Here is a 25008-nt window from a genome sequence, read left to right as displayed (position 1 = left end):
CTGGGCGTCGAGCTGGGCGTCAAGCCCGACGTCAAGCCCGGCGTTGGGGCTGGCGCCGCCACCTAAGTCAGCGCAGGAAACCGCTCAGGGCTATGCAATGACTGACAGGGTGGGCTAGACGGGTGACTGGAAGGACCCACTGGGCCGTGTCCCGTTGGCGTCGTATCGGCTCCGGAACCGGAGTCAATGCACATAGCGGTTGCAGAGGAAGAATCTGCAGGCGAGGACCCGACATGAGTGCCTTCCACCTCTTTGGGACCCGAAGGCACTCCAGGGAGCAGGGTGACCCAAAGTAAGACTGGAGTGCAATAGAGGGTATGGAGGATGCTACCACCAGGCGCCCTAACCTGGCATAGAGCGAGAGGAGCGGGTGCCAGCAGTACGCATATTGGAGGATCACTCTAGGCTTGTGCTTACCTGCCTTTGAGAGACATTCGCTGGAACGACCATTGGAACAAGCCCGATCCTGAGAGGGAGAGCGGCGACGCGAAGGTGCTGGACCGGACAGCCGTGCGGCCAGGAGTTTCATACGACGCTCTCTCAGGGATTTGGGCTTCATCCTCTGACAGGCGTCGCACTCTTTGGAGTCGTGGTGCATGCCAAGGCACCACATACAGATGAGGTGCAGGTCAGTTCCAGACATCTGACGTGCACAGGCTTCAAAAGCCTTAAAGCCTGAAGGCATTGCACACTGTTCCGGCGACACCGAAGGTGTCGAGAAGGCCTAAAAACCAGGCCATGGAACTGCTGGTTTTCCAGGAACTGCTTTGGGACGCAGAACATTAGAAAACTGACGTCAGCGCACCAGGAGGGGCATATATGGCTCAGCTGATGTCATGTCCGTGGACTACGTCAGTGCGGAGTCCTGCAGCTCCGTCCCCTGGTGTGCAGAGGTGTTGCTGCGGAAAGTTTTCCGGATCCAGTCTGACGCCTGGGGATATTCTAAGTTAAGGAATCTGCGGCTAGACGTCTCTATCAGATAGAGCTGTGCAATGGGTGTTGCTGTGGGCATTCCAATGCAACACCCATTGCCTTTTGATGCCGCCTCAGATTTACATGGATGTGTAAATTTGAGGCAGCGCTAAAAACTAACGTCATGCAAAAGCAGACGTTAGATTGGCGCTATGAGGAGAAATCATTTTATTTCTACTCTTTTTTCCTTTATGTGTGTGCTGCACAGATAGCAAGAGCAAATCACCTTTAAAGATTCTTTATGTGCAGAAATGTGTCCCTTCCTGCAGATAAACAATAATTTCCTGCATTACAGACACCCTTGCACTTTGGTGCAAGGTTGCTTGTGTTGCAGGAAGTCATCCCTGTGACTCAGGCACCCTTGGTGCAAGGATGTCTGTGTTGGCGCTAGGCAGCTATTTTAGCACTAGTGCAAGGGAAAGCACAGGGGTGCTCCGTATTCTTGTGCATACAGCGCATCCCTGTGTTTTTTAAATGGCACAGCATGGTGCTTTAAAATTTGGTGCAGTGGGACCAAAAGAGGCTTGGGTCTATTTACTACCTGGCCTAGACCACTCAATTTTAAACAACAACAGGGTGGCCAGATAGATTAGTTCGATATCTTATCACCCCACTTAGCCAATAATCTTAAGCAGGCAAACTTTTTATGTAGTAATTTTTACTTATTTCATATTTTTGCAAAACATTTCAATATATCCAGACATAAAGCATACTCAAATAGCGACGTTCACATCTAACACCATAATACATATAAACATTTCATAGACCATGTAAATAAAAAACATTCATATAGACACCATATACAAATAGTGAAACAGAAAGGATGTCTCTAGTCATTCAATTCATGGGGCACCAGTCCTAATAACAAAAACACAGGTGCATGTAAATGTTAAACATGCATTTTTAACCTTGCGGCGGGTGCTGTAAATGCTGGGGGGTACCATAGGTACCCCCCATGTGCACCCCCTCCCCCGACACCCTGGGGGCCCGCAACGGGCCCCCAAACACCAAAGACCACATGCTTTTCCACGGCAGAAAACCCGCCATGGAAAAGCATGTTTCCGCATGAATCCTAATATGGCTGGCGGTGTCTGATAGACACCCCCACCATATTAGAGCTTTTCTGCCACGGGACCGCGTCGGAAAAGCGGCGGACGGTCTTCACATCCGCAGATGACCCCCCTGCCATCCTAATCTGGAGGGGGGTCTTTGCAATCACCGCAGCGGTGAATCCGCATCCTCCGGGCCGGCGGTGGCTTTCGCCGGCCCGGAGGATGTGGATTCACCACAATCCTAATCAGACCCTTAATTGGGAACATCTTGTCATGAGGAAGGCAAAGAGGTCGTACCTGCTCATAACAGAAGCCTGCACACTGCAGCTTAGCCCTAAGTGCAATCCCTGAAGTCAGTATGTTTCAACCTGTGACTCTGAAGGGAGAATCCCCTGGACCCAAGCCTTGGCGTGCCTGTGCACTACACCCTGCACTGTCCCAACATTTACGTGACTAATGACCTTGTGAGGCCCAGACACTGATCCCAGGGCATTTCTCTTATTCTGCAAAAGAGTCCTATACACTGCCTCCCTGCTGTCCCCATTCATAAGTCCCCATTCCTTTGTGACTGAGGTTCCTGCTGCCCTTCTGCCACGCTTCTTCTGCAACAGGCGCATATGCAGAGTTAGCCTTTTGGCATCCTTCATCTGCAACCAACAGTGACTGGTAATCACACACAACCAATATGTCAGCATACTGTTTCCAGTCGCTAACATCTTGGCACACCCACTTTGCATGTCATTAGTGATAAATATCACTGACATGCAAAGCGGGGCCCAAGATGGTCGCTATCTCCTACTAGCTGTCACTAACTGGTGTTAGCGACAGCTAGGTAACAGGGAGATAATTTTATCTCCGCTTTCTTGGCTTTTAAAGCCAAAAAAGCGGAGATAAACCCCCTTGATAATATGCCCCCAAATTCTTCCTCACTGAATCACCCGCACTCACTGAGCACACCAAGACTGTCCAGGTAGAGCAGTATCCCAATATCATGGAATATTTCAAGGAAAACCCTTGCGGTTAGAGGCTCCTGTACAGCGTGCACAATCTCAGCCCCAGGGTTACACCCAAGAACACCTCTTCCAGATGAGTTGGTAGGTCTACCCTATGTCTGCTGTAGACTTGACGTGGACTTTTAAGGACTTCACAACATCCCAAAAGAATCCACTCATATGTGCCTGTTTCTAACACACATATTTAGACTACTGCCGAATTGCCAATTTTGCAATCTCCAAGTAATACTTTCCAATGCAGAGTCTTTGCAAGATTGCCCTTCAAACAACTGCCTGCAAGTACGGCCATTTGTAGTCTGCTTGTATTTCAATATGTGGACTTTTTATGTAATATTGAAACGAATACCTTGTACAAAGCTCTGATACTTTGCAGAATCATAGTACCTATGAAAAATGCCTGTAAATATCACCATTTGTATACTCTGTTATTTCCTAAACGATTACTTGTACAGTGCTCTGATACCTTTGGTTCATGTTCGCGCTTTAGAAAACTCGTAAAATAAAATAATATAAACACAATAAAAAATATATATGATAAAATCAGAATCGGCATGAAATGAGCTAAAGAAAGAGAGGAAAAAATGATGGTAGATTTCCCATCTTTCTGCTAGAGAAAATTAATCAGGAAAGTCAACAATTTACCATTTGTATGGCTCAAAGAAAGAGACACACAGGTGACACTGTATTTGCACTCTCTTTACTCAAGGGCTGAGGGGGAAACAGTGAATCCTTTTGAACCAGCTCAAGACCTCTTTCCTTGACATTTACTTAACCGTTGCTAGTAGAAGTCTATGCTCCGGCACTCACAGAAAATGTATTTGAAGAAATTACACACGCTTAATTAAGAATCAGGTATCAGGTTTATTGAAGTCTCAGGACACAATTATCAAAATTCTGCGTTTCGCTTCGAGATAAACTCACAAAATACTTAAAAAATCAATCTTCATCCATAATGTTTGTCAAGTTTCTCAAGCAGTACTTAAACATTTAAAAAAAATACACAATGATCAAAGTTTATCAATGCCGACCGTTCCACCAATCATGTTCCCTACAGACATTTCATACTATGCATTACAAAAGAATAACTGTTTTTACTGATCCCCCAAGACAGGGACATGTAAAACTCCCAATATAGCATAAATAAGAAATGCAACATGGTTAGGCAAAATATCCACCAATCAGAAATCAATTTAATAGAACGGTTACATGTTTTGCTCTGAAAAAATTGAAAGGCAACATTTTTTTGATTCATTCCCAAAAGATATTATCGGTTCTCCAGCCAGTTTATTCCATTCCATTCCATAATGTATAATCATAATGCCCTGGAATGATGGAAGCCTGGGAGGGTTGCCAGAGAGGAATGCATGGACAAAAGTACCGAAGAAGAAAAAGATGAGATGTTAGGTAGATAGGAGATTTGAGAGTTAGGAAAATGGAGACAAAGAGGGAAACAAAGATCACGAGAGAGCAAATGCGAGACTGATACAGAGACAGAGAGAGAAGTCAGTGTGGAGTGGGAACCACGAGTAAACATTGGAATAGATGGGGAGGATGGAAGCAAAGCAGTGTGTTGGAAAGGGATTAAAATCTGGGAGGTATGTTGCTGAGGTTAGAAATGAAGAGGACTTGCATCACCCATTTTATGAAATCAAAGCATAATCTTTGACATTGAAATAGTATATAAAAATTATAAAAAGTGGAATATAATCTTATTGTATCATGTGTTGTAACACAGTAGTGTTGAAACTCATTGACCGTTAGTCTATATAGGGAAAATTAGTATACAGATTATTGGAAAGAAATACAAGCATATTAACTACTGAGTATCTCTGGTCAGTAGATTTTACACTTCTTTATTTAGTATGCTATTAGACAAATTTTACATTACACCGGTGTATATTTTCTGTTTTTAGCAGACTTACTAGAGAACATTGTGATGTGCAATACTTTCTACACCTTTTGTCAGAAATCAGTCATATGCATAAGCTGTGTGTTGCCCACTGATTAAGTGGCATTGGTATTCAGAAGTAATAGGAAAAATTAATTATGTCCCATACTTTTTTGAAGCTTAATAAGCAATGTTATTACAAAGGAATGTGTTTATGCTATCACGAGTCACACGAGACACAGATGTTAGATTTATCACTGCAAGAACTAAAACCGTGAGTACAGCCAACTGGACCTTTTGCTGTTCAGATGACGCTAAGGCTGCTCCATGTTGATGCCTCGGTGAAAGAAGCGTGGATGTTGTGACTTCTCAATTCCTCCACCTTGAGGAGAGAAGCAGAGCAGTCATTGCATTTTTTGTGCTTAGAACTCACAGAAGGAAATAGGGAGGTGATATCTTCATTGTGCTTCCTGCCCAATGAGAGAACAGTAGTAGGCTTGAGGAATCCCAATTACGGTGGTTCTGGGAGTGGGTTCACGAGTTGTGGATTCATCATCCTTGGGAAGTCAAGCTTCATCTGCCCTCCTATCTCAGTGAAAAAGGCATGAGTTCACTTGGGATCCTCTGTCTACTCTTTCACAACGTAAGGGTGCGTGCTCTTCAAATTCTCATCCTTCTATACCCGAAAAAATAGAAGCTGCAGGTCCATAAATCTCCATTGGCCTAACACCTAGATCACTGAAGGCATCCATCAGCCCTCTTGCTGCCCCAATGAAAGGAGGGGAAAAGCTATCAAAGCCCCACACCCTTGGCTCCAGTAAAGAAGCAGGGACGCTTTAAGTTGGGTATTCTTCTTCCTCAAACAAAGAATTTACGGACATTGTATATTCCAGATTGCCCTCTCTCAGAGAGTGAAAAGCAGAGAATCTACAGCCTTTACGTCTTCTTTTTTAAAGAAAGAGAAGAAGGCTTGCCGTGAGCTTCCCATTCTTGTTGTGCAAAATTAAGAAAGGGAGCCAACACTTTGCCATTGTTCTATCTCAGAGAAAGAGAAGCACGAGGGACAGGGCCATTCCACTCACTTTACACAAGGGTGGAGAGTGAGACAGTAAAATCTTTTATACTGATCCCAACCCTCCTTCCTTGATATTTACTTTACCATTGTTAGCAAAAGCTCTGCTCCTAGACTCATCAAGTAAATAAAACCTGTCAGTCTTTGGGGTCCTCATTTTAAGAAAACCAGAACTAGCCAAAGAACTTCGATTGAGAAAAAATATTTTTCTCCTGCACTTGGCGATATTAAATCCTTAGCTTTAAAATGTGATAATCGCATGTTTCTTACTGCTAGAAATGATGTGTGTCTTTCAATATGTGGCTCCAGTTTACTTCTACATAGAGTACTGGTGAGTGGCCCAACAAACCATTGACTTACTGGCACGATCCCATTGTTGGAAGTATTCTAGTTACTTTACCTAAAAGGATCTTCGGGAAGTGTGGGTTTAACCTCTTGAGCAGCTGCAAGAGTGATGTACATAACCATGCTGTCTCTTCCTATTCAGCCATTTGCAATGGTCAACTCCATTAGCTCAACTTTCACCTCTCCTTTTTGTTTCTGTGAGGTCAAAGGTTGCAATAAAAACATGTCTGCAGGTTAACATGCCATTCATGCAGTATTTCACAAACCCACGGCACGTCACATTGCATTCCCATTAGAAAAGTACGCTAGGCAAGAATGTTTATTGTGTAACGCGTCCTTCGAGTGCCAGGAAAGCCCGGTGCGCGCCTACAGTGGGTCGAGCTCCATGGACTTCCTCCTCGGCTGTTCCTTCTGCTCCTCCCACTCCTCCACGTGCTCGGATTCCAGAGTGCCTTTGCAAATGGAAAGCTTTTCGGACCAGCACAGGGACTGAGGACAGAGGATGTAGTTGTAAATTATAGACGCCAGGACAGCACCGATCAAAGGTCCGATCCAGAAGACCTGCGGACACAAAAGAGGAAGAAAGGAACGTTTTATTTTACATCACTGCAGAAAGGTGAAAGCATTAATATACAGCGGGCATATTTAGAAAAAATGTTGGAGTGCAGAGCTGCGCCAAAATCAGCTGCACGGCGCTCAGATGTTTTCTCTAGCCCTGGTGCAAAAAAAGCTGCCTGGCGCCAGGGTGCCTGCCCTGCATGGGCAATGGCTTATGTGCAGGAAGGGACACCAATTCCTGCACATGAACAATCATTCATGGTGATTTGCTCTTTCTATGTGTGCTTCAGCAGCTATCAGTTACCAGCCACATACATTGGGCAAGACAATAACACGATGGACTATCCTTCTGTTGTAGCAAAAGGCTGTCCTCAAAGACAGGATCAATTCTTACAAATAAATTTGAGGTGAAGTCACTATTCTTGCTTCTGGTAGGCTTTTATGTCAATGTTTGAATTTTTAGGAAGGATGCCAATTTAAACTATTTACATCTCAGTTTCAAACCACATTTATTTCCTCAGATCCTTTCAGTTCTTTTATTAGAATGCAAATCCTTCTCTAAATGCCACGAGTCTGAACTTTCTCATTGTAGACCACAATGACGCCGACAGTAAACTGTACTGTATAACCAGCTATAACTGATTCTCCCATTTTAGAACTGTATTAAAGAAACAAAAACTCTATGATAACACAGCTGAAGTCAGTCGAGCCTCAGAACTTTCGACTAGGTGTAATTTTGTACAAAAAATATGCAGCAGCACCCGTGCAGGTAAGAGCAGTCCCAGTAATGCAGTAAAGGAGGTGGGGGGAGGGTTCGACAGATGACGACGAGGGAAACTGATTTATATATATATATATTAAAAATGTTCCCTCATCATTGTCCATTGAAACCCCCTCCACACGGCCCCACCACCCTACCACTCTTACCAGTATGGGCCGCTGCAGAAAATATGTTGTGGGAGAGACTAATGCATTGTTTACGTTCATAAATCCCACTCACCTCATCAGAAAAACATTTAGTCAGCGATCAAAGGGAAAGGATACATGGGTGAACATATTCGCCAAAATATTCGCATTACACATATTTTTGCTATATTATTAGCTGTATTTTTTAAGCTTATTAATCAATTTATGCATCTGTTATTTTTTTTATTAATTTCTACATGTCATACTCGTTTTCAAATTCGTTTTTAAAATGCACAGGTTGCTTTCATGCCTTCCAGTGCAAGGCTCAGTGCCCAGTGCCTTTGCACGTCCCTGTAACCTTATTTTACCCACACTGAGGGAGTGCTCTGGAGAAGGGACTGTGTGGCGTGTAACTCCCCAAGCTAGCTCAAGAGGAAAACCTGCAACTTCCCAAAATATTGAAATGAAAAAAATATATACACATTGATCTCTGTGATCATATGTTGAAATGCTACAACAGACAGATAGCCACCATGGAATTTTTGCATGCATTGATTTCCCTTGAAGTTTTGTAATTTAGGCTTCCAAATTACTCATCATTCATGTTTGCAATGGATTGGCTTACATGTGTCTGAACATGTATGTGGAGTATCACTCATTGTATGATTAAAGAAATAATACATATGCTAAAACAGAAAGGTACAGGCACAATAGCTAAAAGCACTGAACACATGGGAACCAGACCACGGAATTATGAGTTTGTAATATATCAGTTCAATATAAATTAACAAATGGTTGTTCATCGAGGTGACTGACACAGCAAAGTGGAAGTGGAGAGGACATTTTGGAAGAAGATTGTTTGCAGTCAAAGGTGACGGTTATACATGGTGTCTTAGAGGTTGATTTGTTGGTCTGGTGTAAGAAGGGTTGATGTGGTGTACTAGAGTCAGCGGAGTGTCAATCAGGTACTGGGGATTATTTTGCAATAAAGCAAGTGAGTAGAATACCTAACATGATTTACACAAACTGAGATCGAGTCACTTGTAGCGTATGTAACTCCTTAAAGTTAAGAGGCCAGTGGGTCCGAAGACCCTCTAAATTATTAAACCTGCTCCTTCAGTTTCAAAAATTCTGAATCCTCCAAGTTGGTTGCTGTTTCTATGCCAACAGTGAGGTTGTTTGTGGAGTGCAGAAGAGAATTTAAAGCTGTACTCCCTGTAATATCTAAATTCCTTCCATAATTCTCCTAGCTTTAAGGAGGTACATCTGCTACAAATTACTGAATCCAGTTTATAGGGAAGATTTCCTTGAGACGCTTAGTGTGTTTTGTTCAGTGGTCAACAATATTTTTGTTCTTTTGCTCCAAACTCTTACTGTCCTGATGATGGCCCAATAAATTGTAAGGGTTGAAACACCATTGACGCATCATTGCCAAATTGATGAAGAAACATTGGTTGTGATAGATGCCTTATTATGGGGACTGCTTAATTGATTTCAAAACCCTTTGTCTGTATGTGTTTGTTTAGTGTACTATGGTGAGCGTACAGTGTTGGTTTGTATATTGTATTGTGATATTATTTCTTTGGCAAATTAATATGTAATAATAATTTTAATTGCTTTACATTTTCTTTTGGGCACTGGCTTATTTGTAGTATAATATTTGCAATACATATGTACATTTTCTCCTAGCACCGCTATGGCTTGTATATGGTTTGAAAGGCCCTGGTTATGGGTCAATAGGGCTGCCCCTGTTGTAGCTAACCCTCATACTAACATGGGCACTCAATAGGGTGCAGGATAAGCGTAACCTGCACCGCTGGCTGTCAATAACATCTGACAAATGGGTTTTAAAGATAGTCCAAAGTGGCTACTCTATCCTCTTTCTGAACACTCCTCCATGCCACCTACTTACAACCGGCTGACGGAGGACCATCTCTACTTACCCCATCAGGAAGTGTTGACTGTCTTGGCCAAGGGAGCCATCAAGAGGTTGCCAGCATCAGAAGTAGGTTGTGGTTGCTATTCTTGCTACTTTTTGGTGCCCAAGAAGGAAGGAGGCCTTTGTCTTATTCTAGATCTGCGCCTTCTCAACTTCTTCATGAAAAAGGAGAAGTTCAAAATGCTCACATTGGCTCAAGTCCTGTCTGCTCTGGACCCTGGAAACAGGATGGTAGTATTGCATTTGCAGGATGCATACTTCCACATTCCTGCCCTGCGTGCCCACAGGCTTTACCTCTGGTTCGCGGTGGGTGCAGATTCCTTACCGACCATCCCATTCTCAGTGTGAGGGTTACCCTTCTAAGGGCCTTAGAAATGCACACCAGTTGTGAGTGTTTCTTGTGGCTTTGCACTTTTGGTTTGGAAGTTGCAAAAAGAAACTGATGCCATCATGCTGAAGTGGGGCTTATTTAGGCACCGCACACATCACTTCCGGCACCGACAATGTGGACGACTCTGACACGGAGCTGAACAATGCCACCTACCCGACGTGTTGGGGTACTGCTCATAAATCTTCAGATGCAGTCTGATGCCTGGGGAATAGTCTAAGGTAAGGAATCTGCGACTGATTGAGTCTGTACCAGATAAGGAGTTACAAAATGTCAGTAACTTGTTCTTCACAACTAATGTGGGCACATTTCATGATCAATGTTTTTAGCAGTTTATGAATTCTGTGCCACTATATTACTGCAATGTGAGCCTTGTGCCAGTGAGATTGGTGAAGCCAAGTTTTTCTGAGAGTGTGAGATCCTGCTAATCCAATGGCTAGTTATTTAGCCTAATGACTGAGACTGAATAAAACTTTACCTGTGTCTTATTTATGTAGCTTGTTGCTCCTCTCTGTGGAGGCCACATGTTCGCATTGTTACAATCTGCTACAGGATGTAAAGTTCGTCTTTCTGATCACAGTGGTCAGTGAACGGCACCCAATCTCCTCCACAGAAGCAATAAGATAAGTTTGGCTCATATTAATAGCATTGGCAAACTCCATCCTCCTGACTCTATGGAACATGTGCCAGAGGATGCTGTCCTTAGACTGCCCACATTGCCATCGAGTGGCTGTGGACTCTGGTCTTAGACCTTTCTCACAAATGACCTGCAATTTGGGCACTATTATATACGTACCAATCAGTTCAGCAACTCCCAATAAACTATATTTTTGTTTAAGTTGCACCGCAATTTGTTCCCATTCATAAAACTAAAAATATGAATGGAGTTTGGCAAGAAGAGCTTTTGTCTAAAAAGTGTCTTACTAGATGTGTCAAAGTCTTAGTAAAGGCAACATGGAGCCTTCCATTCTTTGTTTCCAAATTACTATTTGCTGGTACTCCTTCAAAAAAACATGAGTTGTACTTGCTTGCAGAAGAGATAGAGTCTGTTTAACTACGTTTTTCCGTGACTCAGGACAGTCTAAAAACTGTCATAAGCTAGGGATAATGGCTTAATTAACCTGTCTTTCCCTGATGTAAGGTAGTCATAATCTGTTTAAAAACCAGGACAGAACTTTTTGTAAATTAGGGCCATTATTCTTTTTTAAGACAGTCTTAAAACTGTGTAAAGGATGGGAAATCAGGATTCCTAAATACCTTATAGTGTAAGGGCCAGCTTCCCACTCCCAAAACCAGAACTGAACCTTTGTAATGTTGCCCATTACATTCTTGATCGAATGCAAGGCTTCCAAGTGCAACATTCAATCTTGGCATTTCATATTGGTTCATGAAACCCCTTTTGTCTGCTTAGGCAAGAGGGTTCAGGTGCATAGAGTAAAGAATTCATTCTCTACTAGTTTTTCAAGAAACGCTCAGAATATTGTGATGAAATGAAAGTTAAAGCAGTTAGCCTGCTATAGGATCACGTTAATTGTAATCTAATCTTGTATGCTAGATGTTACTTGTTGTCAAGCAAAAAGTTGTACATTGTATCTTTTTCCTCCACTTTGATTCTGGAATGAAATGCCTTGATAAATCAAGGGGGGCAGGGGGCAGTTGTGGATTTTCATGGGCAATTTACCTCCTCTATTGCTATTATAGTTTATGCTCCCCTTCAGCCTCCTTATGCTTGTCAATCTTGCCTCTCTTCTGCAGTGGTCTTTTGAATCCCTCCTTCCACTGTTGATCTACTATTTCCAGTTTTCGATTCTCTGCACCCAATCTCTCCTGTATACTGACTTAAGACAAAACAATTTCAGCGCTATACCTTCGGCTTTGTGATTTTTGTTCTCACTGTGGATATGTATGAATCTGACTGAGAAATGCCGAAAATCTGCTGGTTTGATGCATTATGAATCAGAGGACTGGATTTCCGGAAGATATAGATTTACAAACTAGAAATTACTTTTTTTTTTTCAAATCTTTTTTTTTACTAATAAATATATTGTTTCTATAAAAAGCAGAATTGATTTATTAACGGGCCAATTCAGGTTTGTCAGAGATCGATTAATATTTCAAGACTCAAATTGTATAGCTCAGAAATTAATCATTTTTTGTCTGTAATGGTTGGTTAATTAATTTGCAGGTTTGTGACAAACCACTAGGGGTAATTTCTATTTGATGTAAATGTGGCTAAAAGTCTATTTGCTTTTGGGAGAATGCCATTTTCTTGGCCTAGCTTATATTTGTGACTTGAATTCTGACATATCATCTGTAAATACTGTTGTGCAAGTGAAGTGTTTATATGATCATTGAGGGATGTTGCATTTTTGCCACATTACTTCATGGGAGTCCCTCCATATAACTGATGACTGATGATTTTGTCAAGTTCATGTACGTGGTCATCATAATGGGCCCCTTAGAACCTTTACTGCAATATTTTGCAAATATTAAGCTTTTTTGAAACTTTGAAAGGATACATTATAAATAATCCAATAATACCCATAATCTGCACCATCTCCTATTTCATTTTTTAAAGAGAAGAAATCGGAAGGCTTACCCAGTGCATATAAAATTCACCCACTATTATTGCTGGGCCGAAGGATCTGGCAGGATTCATTGAACAGCCAGTGAAATATATCTGCAAGAAAAGAGAAAAATTTCAATGCATATAGAAAACATATTGCATTTAAAATACATATATATACATATAGAATATACTTATTTAAAGAGGCTTTCATCCAGCTTTCTTCATCTATTGGTCTGTTTGTGTGTCATTCACGTTTTGCTTCCACTCACTACAACATACTGGCAAGGGATAGGGTGTCAGCCCATTAAGCCTCTGGATAATTTCATTTTGAGTGACTGCATTTTGCTCTTTCACAAGGAGCACATCCACACACAAGCTAGTTCCTTTTGTGCCAATGTTTTTGTTTCTAATCTATCACTTTGATGTTCCCTTTGTGTTTAACGTCTGATGTGACAGCAGGACGCTTTATACCAGTGAACCAGGTGATGACAGAGGCAACATTGCACACTCAATATGTTTCTGTCTCTGCCAATGATGTTGTAAATCACATTTGGAGTGTCCTTTATCCTACTGCTGGTATTTGACAGAATAACAGATTGTGCCCATTTTAAACTGGTTTTGTTTTAAATAGTTGAAAACTTCAATATTGTAGATGTGAATTCTTCAGAACATGTTTATTATGGGCTCCATTTTACCAATGGTCCTTTAATAAAGTTGGCCCAGGAAGAAAACCAGCTTTTATTTTGTTTAATTTGCAGAACTTTTTACATTTATTTTTTATTTCCTTCCTTCCTTTCTTTTTTCATTTAATTTCTTTCTTTCTTATGCCTTCATTCCTTTCTTTTTTCTTTTTTCCTTTTACTTTCTTTTTCTTTCATTTCATTACTTTTATCTTTTCCTTCTTTGATTCCTTCTCTCCATTTTTCTTTTATCCCTTCTTTTTTCTTTCTGTCTTTTTCATTACTTCATTCTTTTTTCTCTCATTACTTCTTTCCTTTTTTCTTTCATTCTTTAATGTGCTCTGTCTACTGTTCCTTTCCCTTTAATTCTTTCTTTTCTTCTTTCTTACTTTCTTTTTTCTTTCACACTTTTCCTTCTTTCTTGATTACTCTCTTTCCTTCTTTCTTTACTGCTTTCATTCATTTTTTCTTTATTTCTTGCTTTCATTTCCTCCTTCCTTTGTTTTTGCTTTCATTCCTTGTTTCTTTCTTTCCTTCCTTTTCTCTTACATCATTTGTATCATTCAATTTTCCTTGCTTTCTTTCTTTTTATCTTTCTTTTTCTTTCTTATTCGTTCTCTTTCTTTTCTGCTTTTATTTCTTTCTTCTTGCTTCTATTCCTTCTTTCTTGCTGTCTGTCTGTCTTTCTATTCTTTCTTTCCTTTCTTCTTTCAGGCTATCTTTCTAGCCTTTCTTCTTGACCTTTTCCTTTTTTTTAGCCTTCCTTCTTTCCTTCTTTTTTCTTGCCATCTTTTTTCTTCTTTCGTGTCTTCCTTTCCTTCTTTCTTGGCTTCCTTACTTCTTGCCTTCGTTATCTCCTTTATTTATTTCCTTCTTGCTTTTCTTCCTTCTTTCTTTCCTTCCTTCTTTCATTTTCCTTTCTTTCCTTCTTTCTTTCCATCTTTCTTTTCTTCTGTCCTTCTTTCTTTCTCAAAGGGAAGAGGCTGGCAGCCAATGGCACTGCAATTGGCTTTTTTAGGTCTGTGTTAGCCAAGACTTTTTGATTTTCCTATAATGATGTGTACAACTTAGTTACTGCTAAGGATTTTCAGCCACACTTCATTAATTTTTCTGTGGTTGTGTCATTCACATATTTCTCCAAACCAGTCGAGCATGCATCAAGGGGCAACATGTCATCCCACTTCAGCCATTACCGGACTTAACTATGAGTTATGGCATGCGTTCCTTTCTCAAGGTGCACATCCTCACACAAAGTAGTTCCCTTCAGTGCCAGGAAGTACAATGTATTGTGTGCTTTTTTGATAGCAAAAAACATTTTTGCCATTAGTCTTTTTTTTTAGTTTGACAAAGCCCAGCAGTTTTCCAAGCAATAAAGTTTTACAAAAACTATGACAAAACAAAACAAGACTTGCCAAAATGTTGGCGTATTATGCCAAACCTGTTGGCTTTGCCAATACTTTATTGGCACCATGTTACTGCACTCAATGCATGGATGAGTGTTTGTGTTACACCAGCACATTTTAAGACAAGCTACACTAAACGAGCAGTAATACACCACAAAGTCCAGTTTCGAGGTTATGAAAGGCTGGGTTTTCTAGTGCCTCACCACTTTGTGCTCATCTATATTCTACCATAAAACACACATATTGAACTTCTAGGACTGAAATAGCCTGAAAAACTTCCACACATCACGCACTGTTGCACGTTTTGCTGCAACACTTATACACATTCCCTGCATCCGCAATAGCAACAACTTGAGGCCGCTAATTCTCCTACATTGCACCCAAGACATGGAACGACCTCACTAAATACATCTAGAGCCTCCTCCTCACTTCTTAACTTCCTCAAGAAGCTGAAGACCTGGCTCTTCGTATAAGCACCTAAGGACCACACACCTACATACCTACCCAAACACCTGAATACCCTCTCGGGTAATGAGGGCACTATACAAATCAATATGACATAAAAAGGGACTATAAGACAAATGTTATGAGCTACATCCTGAAGGTGTGCTTTAGGACATTCTGTTGTTTCAAGCTTGAATGGCTGGATGTGTTCTACAAAGAGCAGTTGACATAATTCTCTAGATTACTGCATGCATCTAGGAGATACAGCTGAGATAGTCCTTAGATGTCATTTGCCTGGAGCTGGACAGTACATCATCTATGTGTTGAACAGTTGTCCATGTTCTTACTCCTTCAATCTCAGCACATTCTGTTGGTGGGGGATAGGCAGTGGGACACTGGTCAGAGGTCTGTGATAAGAAATGTCAGGATACCTTCGGTGCCCACATCAACCACCATCCCACTCTTCTGTGACATATGTGGACAAGAATGCTTGTACCTATTGTACTCTGCACTTTTGTTGAATCGAAGTCTACCGAACAAGGAGCAATGTGTATGTACTTCACCTAGTATGGAGAACCTCCATTCTTAACAATTCCAGGTAGTGTTTCCTGATACCAGACTATCATTGTTTTATGTACATGTATGGAAACAGGAAGTGAGTCTTGCTCATGTGGAAACTGATACATACCCCCAACAAGTGTCCAAGAGCAACAGAAAGGCCAATGGATATGGACGGTGATCCCACATTGTCCGTTCTGCGGCCGTCCGTTGAGGCACATATGCAGAGAATAAGCTGGAGGGTGAGGAAGAGCTCCACGGTTACAGCCTGGCCAGCAGTCGCATTGTTTTTCAGCTGCAAAAATTGTTTAGAAAAAACTTTTAATTTTGATATCATGCAAGCAATGTTTAGAATTGACTTGATTTCCACATTTCTAAACATAACATTCCTTTTTTACTCTACCCAACAAGGCGTTTCTGTTAATACTATGGCTTTACCGGGTACACCTTATAATTATGTAGGTGAGGGTATACCATTGGATTGATTGCTTTTATTAAATGCTTCTTTTCCTACTTTAAGAGGCACTCTTGTAGTGCGACCTCTTTGCTCCACATGTTTTGGTATCATGTGGGAGAGTGAAACAACGTTTTTTCTTTAAAAACAAATGTTATTGGGTAGTAATGAATTGTGAAACATGAAAATATGGACATTTACATGGATACATGCTTATGTGTAGATGATCTCCTAGTAGTCCAAAATTCCAGTACTATGTAACTGCTATCTGTGCTCGGTTGATGCTGCTTCGAGGACTGTACTGGCTGTGTGATGCTCGATAACATTTCAATAATCTATCCATTATCTACTTCAACTATTCCCTCTATGCCACGTAGCAACTTTCTCACTTCTCTTCCCTCCCCCCTTCCCACAGGCGTGTCGTGATTACTGTACGTAGACAACCTCCCCGGCCCAGTCACCAAGGTCCTCTATCCATCCACCATACTAGAAGACTGAAAAACCTTTACCACTTCCGAAGGCATCGTGAGATTGATTTATTCAGCAAAGTCCTTTATTGGGCATAAAAAGTGATGTCTCATGGCTACATTAGGACGCAATTTTTTTTTGTCTAAATACTTTATTTCACTCGACTACCATAGAAGCAGCACAAAATAAGAAACACATTGTATATTAAACAAATGAATACAAGCTAAAATTCCCAAAAGAGGGAGCCACAATGTTAACTTTTTTTAATTGAATAAAATCTGCACCAAAGTCCGTTTCATGGTTTAAAACATAATTTTAAAAGCAAAATTGCTTAAAATCAATATTTTGCTGGAAATAAAGGCTTTCTTGGCAGGTTATATTTATATAGGTTAGGACTTCGTTGATGCTCTAAGGAGCAAATAGTTTACGATGACCAGTCAGGGTATTGGCATCTGTCATTCCATCTTGGAAGACTTTAGGAGCTCATTAAAGGTTTTCTCATTGTACCACTAACTGTGATAAGAGGAATGAGAAAGCTTTGTGGGATTTCCTTCTACTACTAAAGAGGCCTTCCTTGTTTTGCACTCACTCCATTTGTGAGGTGTCTGGGTTATTGATTAAAGAGCGGTGGTGAAGGTTGGAAGTAACCCTCGCGGTGAAGACACTCCATTGCACAGCAGACATCCCTAAAATTGAGCTAGAAGGATCCTGGGTCCTCATTTATGAAGGCCTTGAGCCACTGGTAAGTCACTTTTTCCCATTTTAAAAGTGACGCACTGGCTGCTGTGCAGTGGCAGAGGCAGTCCACGTTCATTTGGGGTTGTTTTTAGCCTGTTCATAAAGGGCACCTGTAGAGCCTGGGGACATTTGCAGGGACTGGATGACTAAGAAATTATAAATTAATTTGCAGCACTCATTGCCGAGCCACACTCACGAATCTTAGAAAACACTCCATCCTCTGTAAAAGGGAGTTGTAAAATACATGATCTATTACAAGCAAAAATGAAAAAAATTATTCCATCTACCTACCTTGCGTGGAAGAGGTCTGGGGCATCATTGCCCTTTCTGCTATCAAAACCAAACACAGAAGAATAGCAACACTTAATAACCGGAGTCAAAGTGTTACAGCACGGTTTTCAATGTTCGGTGCGGTCATCAGGCTTTAGATGGCGCTAATTTAGCAGCCTAGCGCCAACGCAGGCACCCTTGCACCATGGTGCAAGGGTGCCTGCGTTGAGTGGAAGGATTGTTTATGTGCAGGAAGGTGCCCCTTCCTGCACATAAAAAATCAGTAATGGTGCTTTGTAAGTTCTGTGTGTGCTGCTTATTGCAGCCCACATAGAAGCTGGAAATGTCATTTTGTTTAATGATTGTTTATGTGTAGGAAGGGGGTCTTTCATGCACATGAACAATCCATGGCGTGTTGCTGTTTCTATGTGTTGTGCACAACGCAGCACACATTGAAACAATAAAAACGAGGAGAATTCAATCATTTCTCCTCATTTTGCATGTGTAAGACCAGGTGTTTCCTGGCACTGCCTCCTATTTATGCCACCGTTGTAAATAGGGTGGCAGAGTCAAAATGAATGGGTGTTGGGGTTGAACGCCCACTGCAAAACCCATTGCCCTCCTCTTTCCCGCTAAGTGTAGTGTGAAAGGGTGCCTTATTTACCTATTTACAAGGCAATGTTAAGTGGCTTACTGCTCCCTTGTAAATAAGGCAAAGCCCCTATCGCAACCACAATGTCTGAAAAAGTGATATTGTGGTGGCGATAAGGGCTTGTAAATATGTCCCACAGTTCCCAACATCTCAAACATAGAGTTTGTATTTCTTCTAAGAACCAACAGAATATTTGTGATGCCTGAAGGGGAACATTACAACCCAGCTACTGCTCGTAAAGTAGAAAAAAAGAAGAATTAGACAGCCAAAATCTTTTACCCTAGGCTTCATTTTCATCTTTTAACTAAATGGCAGGGGTTAAATCAATTTCTTCAGAACCAAAGCCATGGAGGGGGCTTTCAGAAGAGCTTGGAGACAAACGCTCATGAAGTCAAATGAACAGTACCATACAGACAGAATTTGAGAAGCAAGGTACTAAAAATTATTTCACATCCTTAGGGAAACAGTCAATCTTATTAAACTTCAAACCATTCAGTGGAACCTAGCATTATGGGAATCCTGTGCAAAAATCCAAGCATTTGTCAAGGATAACATTGAGAAATGTCATCATAAAATGGCTCAAAACCAAACGCTGACTTCTTCTGAGCCTGGTCAGATAGCACAAGTTACATTTATGTTCTAGTGACCCACTTAGAAAAGCATAGACCCTGCATGGCTTTACCTCCGTCCATTTCTGCAATGGTATGATCCTTCATTCAAAAATGTACAAAGTTGCATGGATTATCATATGCCGCCTAAACGTATTATATTATTGAAAATGATTACATTTTTGGTCCTAGAGTTACAGAAAATCAAATTAGTGCACGTGGACACAGCAAGATGCGCAGGACACTGAATTAAACTTTGATTCTTCCTTTATTGAAGAAGCCATCTTTGGAGCTGCAGGTTCTCTATTAACCAGTAGTTTAAGAACTGTCCCTGTAGAAGGCGATTGAAAAGGTAGTGAGTGTCCTCAGAAGGGAGGGAGAAGGCGCGGTTATATGGCGATAGGAATGTATGGGCGAGATGGTCAGTAATATTTTTATCTGAATTGAGTCATGGTATAGGGTTTGATACACGTGAAAAACCATCTCATTTAACAAACAAATAGGGGTGGGTCTTCACCAGCTGTGGTGATATTTGACTTACTAACAATGTTTGATACCATTGAGGTTGCTTTACTACTAGAAATGCGGAACCTGGCGCTGGGGGTATCAGGGCACTCGATAAGATTATTTGCCTCTTTAGTTCAAAAGATGCTGCCTATTCGTGGAAGAAGAAACCTATAGGCAGTTGGGGGAGGCTAGGACATATGGCGATTGTATTTGTTTTCTTGATTTGCCCAAGATCGGACTATAGATCTAATGGTATGTCATGTGCCGAGTTTTCACTACACTGCTATGTTCACTTTCTGCAATAAAAAGAGTTATAAAACAAAAGAGATGCCGTCTAAAGTGTGAGTGGAAATCATTGCAGCTAGCGTGGCATTCTTGATAGCCCTCAATAGTAGGTCAATTTGAAGCTTTAGATACATATTAAAAAGGCACAAAGAACCTTGTGGGGGACAGGTGCTTCCAGTTTACTCTTTGAAGTAATCCCCAGAGAGAGCAGATATTAACTGGACCTAGTAATCCCTCAGAGAATCAGATATTAAATGCACCTTGTAATACCCCAGAGAGAGCATATACTGACTGGACCTTGTAATCTTTCAGAAAGAGCAAATATTGACTGGACCTTGTAATGCCACGGAGAGAGCAGATATTGGTTGGACCTTGTAATCCCTCAGTGAGAGCAGATATTGAATGGACATTGTAATCCCTCAGCAAAAGCAGATATTTCCTGGACCTTCTAACCCCCTAGAAAGAGCATATACTGACTGGACCTTGTAATCCCTCAGAGAGGGCATATATTGAATGGACCTTGTAATCCCTCAGAGAGAGCAGATCTTGTCCGGACCTTGTAATCCCTCAGAGAGAGCAGATATTGACCGGACCTTGTTATCCCTTAGAGAGAGCAGATATTTACTGGACCTTGTAATGCCTCGGAGAGAGCAGATATTGAATGGATCTTGTAATCCCTCATAGAGAGCAGATATTGAATGGATCTTGTAATCCCTCATAGAGAGCAGATATTGAATGGATCTTGTAATCCCTCAGAAAAGAAGAGAAATGGAATGGACCTTCTACCTGATCTCCTGTCGCCCAGAAAAAATCGTAAGTGGTAGGGACACAATTCTCCCTTCAGCCCTGACTGCTTCCACTCCTGATGAGGCAATGGATTGAATGAATTTAAAAATTAGAGGGAAGCGTCATTGGAAGAGACCAGGGATAAACTGCATAATGAGTCACATCCTGCTGCTGAAAGTAATTTAATGTGTGATCCGTACATGTGCTCTGTTAAATGCTTTAACATTTCTGAAATGATCAGTCTCGCAAAGCAAATCTGTTCTTGAACGTATGCACTCATTCAGTTCTACTCTGTCCCAAAAACAGTTAAATGTTTGAGCTGATGTCGGTTTATTCCTGACATGTCACAGCCAGCATGTCTCACTTCATCCATGCTGCTTTGTGATGGCTTGCGCTCCAGGGTACCGTCTATTTGTGTTCAGTACCTTAGTGTTGGGTGTGTAATGACCCTTATTTCTCGTCAGGAGATAGTCCAATCAGCTTAAGAACAGAGGAATCTAATGACAATTTTAAAGATGGAGGCTCTTAGATGTGTAAGATTAGAAAGAGAGAACAGATTGAAATCTTCAGTCCTTTTTGGTACCTTAGCGTGGAGTCTGGGTTTGAGCTACAATGAGCATCAAAGTCGCTTCTCATTCTAACTGGCCATTGATCAATGTACCAGCTGTATTTATTCCCTGGTCTACTGTGTTGAGAGTGTCTCAATCTCTCAATCTTCACACCACTCTCTTCTGAAGCCTATTTGTTAGACATTTATAATATTTTTCTCCTCATATTTTCCTGAAAGCACACAATTTGCATATCTCAGACCTCTTCTCTGTCCCCTTCCGCACCCTCTTTTCAATGTGTCTGCACTTACTTCCTTGCATCTCCTAGACTTATCAATCTCCCCCCCACACGCACAATGCACCTACTCAACTAAGCACTGCATTTTCTTTAATGTTGGCCCTGTCAATAGTTGAATGGCTGTGTACAGTTGGATTAGGAACCAAAAGCAGCCCTGGCAAATTTGTTGGACCAGGCCCCCCTCACACCTCCCCCCCACCCCGGTAGGGAGTGGGCAAGGACGGGTGTAGGTGTGAAGCATTGCTCAGCCCCCAGCTCTGCTGCTTATGTTACTGGGCAGCGTTATTGCAGCACCGCTGCAAAACTTGCCTCCAGTAACAAAACCGGCCCCCACCGCTCCAAGACTGCACCCACCTTTCCAGCCTCCTGGGGACACACCAGATGCTGGTACTGCCAGTCTGGCCCTGTCTGTGTACCTCCTTCATACATTTCCACATTCAATTACAATTTCAATTGTCACACCTGAACAGTGTTCTGTGCAATCTGCTGAGAGGCCAAGGATTGGATGAGGAAATATTCTGAATCCCTTTATGACCCATTGATAGGCAATGTGAAAAATTAACATTGTGTTTAACCTGAAGATCACAGCTGTCAATCACTGCCCACCCACGCCATCAACTCACACTGCTACACGTGAGGGACTCTTTTCAGGCCACGCTCTACACACTAATATGTTGCATGAAAAAAAACTGCAGAAACAACCCATCCTGGCAAAAGCAAATACTTTTTAGGGAATTGAAGAGTAAGTAAATAGTCAAGTGTGAAACAGGAGCAATGTCGCTGTTCACAAGCTGAGAGGCCAGTGTCTGTATGTGCTGGATGCCTACTGCCACCCGTGGTGGGCACAATAAGGGCCCAGCACATTTACAGGTAGGGCGTTGCCCCACCAGCCATTTCTGTTTATAGGACTGAGCGTCGAAATGCGCTTTCTGGACAAGAAAAACGATCTATGTGCTAGCAACCCGCTTTACTGCCGATATGGAGGCTGTTGCATGCTTTTACCAGCAATCTGTGGGTGCTCTGAGCTCAGCAAGGGTTCAACATTAGATGCTCCAAACTGAGTACTTTTTGTCAACAGATAAACTGTTTATAGCTACTTTGTGGAGAAACAGTCGAACGGTACTTACTTCATTGACTCCAAAATCTCCTCGCGCTATTTCAGGAGTGAGGCCGTAGAGCACCCCCGCCCCGGCCACCGCCCCCAGCATCTGGGCACAGATGTAGCAGAAAGCCCGCAGCAGGGAGATCTGAGAGCCGACCAGGAAGGCGACGGTGACGGCGGGGTTGAGATGCGCTCCACTGATGTGGCCCACGGCCTGCACCATCGTGCCGATGCCCAGGCCAAACGTCAGCGCCACGTGCAGGACCGACGGGGGTTCCAGCTGCCAATTGAGGGCCGAGCCCACACCGAAGAAAACGAATATGGACGTGCCCACGAGTTCTGCGACGAATGCCCGGGTGAAGGCCCCGGAACAGATCTCCCTCATGGTGAGCGCTGAGCAGAGACCCGAGAGGCTGGAGATAGTATATAGTGTGTTCTCGACTCGTTTCTGTAACACCTGGCTGCAAAGTGCTCACCGCTGACAGATGACAGGATCATTTATACAATGTGTACATAGGAAGCGATTAGGAAAAGGGGTGGCGCCTGGAGGCTGCTACCTCCTTCCCTTCCCCATGTCTAACAAAACTTTCCGGCATGATGGAACGCGTGCCTCTCTCCCTCATTACTAATCAAAAAGCTCTTGGTAGTTTTTTATTGGCAGCTTGTGAAATGGATTGCTTCAAGCAGAGACAGGGAAGTGCTGCTGGCCCACACTGTGCTCATGTTCACTTCCTGGGCTTTCCCATTGTGGGTGGTAGGGCTGTCCTATTTAGGTCGAAGCTCTCTGGTTGGCTGAAGACATTTTGGGGACATTCAGAAAGCTTCACAGGGAAGGCATTCTGCCCATTGCTTCCCATTGGCTTTTTGGTTTTTAACTCACATTTACCTGCTTTGTATTTGCTGGCTGTATTTGCTTTAGGCTGTCCAGCTGAGTTCATCCTTTCCCTTGCCTAAAACCTGATTACTGTCTACTTCCGCTATTGCACTTTCTGCAAATAGGCCTTTAAATCTTGTTCTTATCTTCTCACATTTGCTGTACATTTAAACACATAGGTCAAATGTCGGACTCCATCTTCATAGGGAGGTTAGTGTTTACTTTTCATTTTGTACCTTCAAAGAGAGAGCGTTTATAGGAAAGCAAGAGGAACGCAGATGACTCTTTCCCATAGAGCCCGCTCGAGCCCCTCCCACGCTCCAGTTTACAAAGCTGTAACACACATAACCCTTAAAACGAGCCTGCAGGGAGGTGTATTCACATTCTGAGATACAAATATTCATGTCGACGTTCTTCGATCAAAGCACTGTTGGCTTTTGCTTAATGTGACCCTCTACTGAATGTCTAATGATCTTTCTGTTTACAGTCAGCGAGTCAGAATACCAAACCCTTTGAATAATAACATGCATTGGCAAGCTGAAAGGTGTAGCTTACACAACTACACTTAATGAGCAATAGCCTCAGTATGTGCAACACGTGCAGTAACACAGTGCCATAAAAAACTAAACACCACAGTGTACTGCTTTCCATAAAAATGCAAACATGACCTAGGAAACTAACTACATTATTTAAATTACAGCCTTAAACACCCTGCCTATGTCAAAACATACTTATTATACTATTTGTATGTGTGTGTTGTCGGCAATGAAATAGGTGAACATGTTCCACTGTAACAACAATGGCCTGTAACGAGGGCTGGCTTTAGCACTGCTTGTGTGCGGGGAATGAGATTTTGATACCCTTTTTGATCACTTAGATACTTATCTCATTCATCTATTTGGATCGATTATTTTCTGTCATTGAGTAAAAGACAAACCCCGCATAGGTTAAATTAACCCCATAAACTGATGCAACTCTGAAGAACCACTTACGACTGATGAAGTTTTAAAAGTTTAATATAAAATCAGAATTAAGTGCATATACAATCCTCTCAGGATAAGATTCAACAAGTATACAGGAACTAAAAGGAACATAAATTCCCTAAAGAACCTCAATCTACAAAAGAATACAATTAAAGTCAATTCCAAAATCAACAGATTAAAAAGCATAGACACAAAGTGGTTCCGTTGCGTCATCTATAGAAAGAGAATAAACAAGTTAATTCTGTCCCTACTCTATGCTAGGTGACATCCCTACTTCGCAAGTTCCTTACCTAAAAAAGGTGTCAGCAGTTTGACTTCCAAAGAAGTTCAAACTCTCTTAGCCTCTAATGGTAACTTATGTCGAGAAGCAGTACCCTCTCTGCCTACCCATCCGCTCTCTAAGGGTCCTCGGCCTACTGCTCTCTTGCGCTCTGTTCTTTCTCTCTGCGCTCTGAGCTCTTCGCTAACTTCTCTCAGGCCATCTGCTCTCTACTTCTCCCCGGGGTACTGTCCCTAAATACACAATCACAGTATGGGTGGAACGCCCCTTGACGCCCACCACGTACTCCTTCACATGAGGTCATTTCTAGCTCTTTCCATAGCTTCATCTCTTCACGTCGTCCGTTAAGTTGACCTTGCTTCGTAGGC

The 25008-nt window shown here is 42.0% G+C and overlaps 1 protein-coding gene across 1 annotated transcript; it reads right to left on the bottom strand.

Annotated features, from left to right (window-relative positions):
- Positions 1–3886: 3886 nt before the first annotated feature.
- On the bottom strand, positions 3887–22954 carry LOC147748244 (aquaporin-5-like). The gene is made up of 4 exons (XM_086959186.1): positions 22529–22954; positions 15918–16082; positions 12733–12813; positions 3887–6903 (listed from the first exon to the last, which is right to left on the bottom strand). Exons 1-4 carry the CDS (start codon positions 22886–22888, stop codon positions 6709–6711), a joined length of 801 nt encoding a protein of 266 aa, XP_086815312.1. The 5' UTR covers positions 22889–22954; the 3' UTR covers positions 3887–6708.
- Between the last annotated feature and the right edge of the window lie 2054 nt (positions 22955–25008).

The sequence above is a fragment of the Lissotriton vulgaris genome, chromosome 1_1 (genome assembly GCF_964263255.1).
Source record: "Lissotriton vulgaris chromosome 1_1, aLisVul1.2, whole genome shotgun sequence".
NCBI lineage: Eukaryota > Metazoa > Chordata > Amphibia > Caudata > Salamandridae > Lissotriton > Lissotriton vulgaris.
Note: the sequence above shows the minus strand (reverse complement) of the source record. Positions and strands in the feature narration are given on the sequence as shown.